The 5,000-nt window shown below is 42.3% G+C and overlaps 1 protein-coding gene across 1 annotated transcript in view; it reads right to left on the reverse strand.

Annotated features, from left to right (window-relative positions):
• Nucleotides 1-5,000, reverse strand: part of LOC143027219 (uncharacterized) — a 220,102-nt gene that overhangs the window by 86,063 nt on the left and 129,039 nt on the right. Inside the window, exons 2-3 of the mRNA XM_076188411.1 lie at nucleotides 4,435-4,553; nucleotides 2,732-3,062 (exon numbers count right to left, since the gene is read on the reverse strand). Of these exons, the coding sequence (XP_076044526.1) occupies nucleotides 2,732-3,062; nucleotides 4,435-4,553 (450 nt within the window). The remainder of the gene's footprint in view (nucleotides 1-2,731; nucleotides 3,063-4,434; nucleotides 4,554-5,000) is intronic.

Consider the following 5,000-nt stretch of genomic DNA (forward strand, 5'->3'; position numbering starts at 1 on the left):
TAAAACGATATGGTGTTTTTTATGATATTCAATTATGATCATTCACTAACATCGACTATGCAATACACTCGTTCAAAATTCTCGATTTTGGAAAGTAAATCGGATTTTAGTTTTGTTTGCTCATTCGATGTTTTTCGAATATTTGGGAGATTTCATATAGCGACTGGCAATGTTTTAATAAAATAACTGTCTATTGAAAACCAGAACACAGCAGCAGATCAAACGCAGACCAATCACCGCATCCATGATCATTTAACAGTTTGCAAGCTTTGAAATATTCCTGACCTACAAGAAGCCGATGTTCATTTGTTAGCATTATGCGTGTAACTAGTTTAATTTTCCTGACTTTAGTATATAGTATTCCGAGTCTTGAATTATAACAAAAAATATATTTGGATGTGTATTTTCATGTACTTTTATTTTTTCAAACGAACCTATTAGGATTATTACATAAAACTATTCTTGCTCAACTTGATTTTACATTTTGACTGCATTCGTAGATATTTTTTTGTTTCCAGAACAAACGCAAAACTTTTCAATGATGGAATAACATGTTCAAAGATGATATTAATTTTTTAATAAAAGTAAATAAAACAAAGAAAATCAGAACAAAGCAATGGCAGAGAATTACAATATAATTATGTAATCGACAAGTGATCAAGCTCAACAGAACAAGCAAGCAGACTTCGCTGGAGTCACAACACAATACTCAGGACATAGGTAAGGAGCCTACGCCAGGGGGCGCTGAGTTGCTGCGGCCGAAGCGATCACCTTCATTCTAGGCCTTTGGAGTGTTTGTCCAGATAACAGTCACTGCTGGCAATTGGAGAAGAGTGCGGGATTCGAACCCACAACTAACCAGCATGCCTCCGGTTACAACACCAGTACACAAGGACATCGGCAATACAGATTAGGCAACACAACAGATGGCATATCTCCATTTTGCCAGCCTGCTTCACATATAGTAGTAGTAGTAGTAGTAGTAGTAGTAGTAGTAGTAGTAGTAGAAGTAGTAGTAGTAGTAGTAGTAGTAGTAGTAGTAGTAGTAGTAGTAGTAGTAGTAGTCGTAGTAGTAGTAGTAGTAGTAGTAGTAGTAGTAGTAGTTAGTAGTTCAGCCTTAATGGTTCAATGAAGGACCAGAGGTGCAGAGGTTTAACCATCCCTCGGGGGGGGGGTGATATCCCCCTGAGGGATGATATAGCCTCTGCACCTCACCATGGTGACTTAATCCGGCTTGGTGAGGTTGCATGTGTGTATGGTGAGAAGTACATGTAAAATTTTGGTATGTTGGAATAATGGCTGTGGCGGTGAATAAAGTCTAAAACCAGTGTAATCAGATCGATCATACTGGTTAGGTGCTAGGATATGTATGCGACACTAATCTACCACACTTCTGATGTCCGCCGTTGTGGAGAGGGGTTGAGAAACTATGAAAGTCCTTTGAACATACCGCGTTCCGAGGCAGGAACATTACCTAATGCTCCACGTCGGCTTTAGGCAAATATTCACAGACTGCAAAGCACTGATGGCGCGCGAACTTGAACATAACAGACCTGGATGGAGAACCATTCCCAGGAGCCCAAGAAGGCAATCAGCTTCCCACGAAGCCCCGGTGTCATAGTTCACTGACGCCATGGGCTACCCGACAACAACGAAAAACATCCGACAAGGAACTGGGTATTATCAGACTCTCCTCGTTAATCTTAATTATTTCCTTCATATAAAAAGTAAAGAGCTTCTGACAGACGCAACCTCGCTGCCTTGTAACCCCCAATGATATCTGGATGCACAGGTAAATGACATTCACCAGTACCCGGTGGGACTGATTCTTCGGAGTCCACACAGTGACAAAGCGAGTTCGAGATCTGACGGCTGCAAAAGTGAATTTCAGAGGGAATGTAGAAAACTTCATTTTGCTGGATGATATTGCGATTAACCCTTTGAGGCATCTACCTACTTCAGGCCTTTTGTGCTGGTTACCGGCAGTTCGACCTGTTCCACTAGCGAGTTGAACCAAGGGCATGATTCGTTAAATCCCACGCTGCAAAATCCTCTGTAAGGGGCACCGTCCTAGCTTCCTGATAGGGGGGGTTCGCGACGTAAAACCAAATCATCTCCGACAAATTATTTTATTCACCTTAGGAGGTTTCTATACCAGAACTGGAAAAATTATTACAAAAGCAGCGTTTTAACATTATCTGCTATTGCCAGCATTGCCGAAAGTCCATTTTCAGGTTGTTTGTAATTTCAGACAAATTCTCCATTGGTGTAGCTCCACAACTGAAAATAATCTCTCAAGCTCTTCGCTACAAAGATTTTTAGAACTACAAGGTTTGGGGGAAGAAGGAGACAGGTTGGAATTAGGCAAAAACCTCCGTGAAGGCAGTGGTGCAGAACATAAATGAGCATACGACAAACTCAGGAAACAATAAAAAAGAGATTAAAAAAAAAATAGTAGGTAGCTGTTGTTCAGGCTATCACAGTTCTTTCAGTAGTATGACGTTCTTCATAGAGTTTCTGGTGAGTAACGCCAGGGGACTTTTTTTTTCTTCTTATCTTTCACTTTTTAAATCTGTGAGAAAAGAGATGAGTCCTTATTCTCATCCCATACCTGAATAAATTTGACTGAATTACTCGGACAGATATATGGAGGTAGCAACCCAAGCACTTTATTTTATTTTATTTTTCCACCACCCCGCTCCCCCGCCGTACCAATGAACAATATACTCACCTTTCGCTTTTTTAGCCTTTTCCTCTTGGTTGTCACCGTCCACCGCGTCTGTTCGTGTCTGTGCCCCGAGGCCTTTCTGGGTGTCTGCGGGGCCTCTCCTTTCTATCTCACTGGGCTCCTGCCAGGCGCGGGCCGGGCCCTCGGGTCGGGGGTCCGGGTCACGCGCTGGTAGGTGCCTACGGGGTTGGCCTCGGTCGAGTCGCTGCCCAGGTCGCATGGGCCCAGGAACCTCCTCCTCAAAGACTGCCGATTCGGAGATGGGGAGGCGAGGTGGGGCGTAGTAGCGAGGGTCCCCAGGAGGCACAGCGAACTGTATCTTCTCGAGCATGCCCTGAGGGTGTTGGGGAGTGTCAGCATAGGAATATTGTTTGAGTTTTTCGAACAAGTTTTCTCGCGAGTGTGAAGCTGTACTCTCTTCATTTCAAATCCTGTTAATTACCGTCAGTCGAAAGGCGAAGCAGCCACTTCTCTAGAGTTTTAGATAAATTAATTTATGAATTATAGAATTATTATTTTCTATGAAACAAAATGTGATTTCTATGATTATTAGTAGAGGGCGCCACATGAGATTACTTTAATTTTTATATAACAGCAGTATCAGTTATTAAGAATACCTGTAAAATGATAAGCAAAATGCGATCACAACGTCTTCTCTTAACAGAAAGGAGAGGTTGTTGGCGAACTTGGGAATCTAGTAAGTAAAATAAACTAAAATAAACGTGTTGGTTGGCTCAAGCATTAGGCCAGTGTCACACTGTCCGGCACCGCTGTTGCGGCTTGTTGTTGGCTGTTATAGCAAAGCCTCCCTTATGGCGAGTCATTAGACTCGACAGATTGTGATAATGTTTTAACCAAGGGGAGATGATGGCCGCACCCGGCGCCGCCGCATAGTGTGACACTGGCTCTCTTCACTACTGCAGCGTGACAGTTTCTGTCAAGAGTGTCTCCAGGCGATTTCATTTAGGTGAGGGAGGGAAGGGAGGCAAACACTGGGCAGAAGGAAGTCTCGATCTATCGAAACCCATTCACACTGTATCTTCTACCCCTCACCTGAATAAAATCCTCTGCATTATCTAGAACGACAGTTCATCAAGCAACTACCGGTGATGAAGGATTTTTTTTTTTTTTCCGACACCAAGGCAAGCCGCATGGCTGTTCGGCTGGGATACAGCAAAGGGTTGATGAGGTGAGGTTAGGTTAGATTAGCTAAGGTGAGGTGAGGTGAGGTGAGGTGAGATTAGGTGAGGTGAGGTTAAGTTAGGTGAGGTGAGGTGAGGTTAGGTTAGGTAAGGTGAGGCTAGGTAAGGTTAGTCAAAGTTAGGTTAGGTAAGGTTAGGTTAGGTTAGGCCAGGTTAGTCTGGGTTAGGTTAGGTTAGGTTAGGTTAGGTTAGGCAAGGTTAGGCAAGGTTAGGAAAGGTTAGGTAAGGTTAGGTTAGGCTAGATAAGGTTAGGTAAGGACAAGTAAAGTTAGGTAAGGTAAGGTTACCTTAAGTTAGGTTAGGTTAGGTTAGCTTAACTAAACCTAACAGAAGCTAAAAAAAAAACAGGGAAACGATACGAGTAAAAGAAAAAAATGAGGTGTCGGAAAAACAAAAATTACCGAAAGGAATTGCTGGAAATAGAACCTTATAAATGCCATTTCCGTTATACCTTGAGGGCGTCCAAGTTCCCAAGTGCCCCTTAGCCCCTATTTGGAACAGTACCTGATTGTTGTGGAGGCGACCCGGGGGAGGATGACCAATGCCATAGTTCCTTAGGTGTATGTCACGTGATCGGAGATACTCATCCAATTTGTCGATCATCAAGTCATCGTCACTTACATCTGAAAGAAGAAAAAACACTGTATTTTTTTTTCTACGAGAGTGTTTTGAAAAATGTTCAGCCTCGCCCGCTTAGAAGAGCAGGGCTATTATCCTCACGAGGCAATGACTGTTATGGCACTACAAAGAGTGTTTTTTATTTCAAACTCGATCGCTTATCATTGTAAACAAATTTCAAATGACAGTCGATGAACAATATTTCTGTAATTTTTGACACAGATGTGCTTATGTTTAGCCATTTTCACGGGCAGTCATCAGGTACTGGAACTCAAAACAATAGTTTTCTTAACTGGCTAACGGACGCAAATATCTACTATACTATATATCTATGTTGCACCGCTTCTCCAGCACTTTTAAATGTACAACTGCAGTTCTCGGATTTACAAAGAACTCTACCAGTTTGTTGTACTGGTAATAAATAAATAAATAAATGAATGAATAAGTTAATT

Source organism: Oratosquilla oratoria, chromosome 7 (assembly GCF_046742065.1).
Source record: "Oratosquilla oratoria isolate Oo_2021 chromosome 7, ASM4674206v1, whole genome shotgun sequence".
In the NCBI taxonomy this organism is placed as follows: Eukaryota; Metazoa; Arthropoda; class Malacostraca; order Stomatopoda; family Squillidae; genus Oratosquilla; species Oratosquilla oratoria.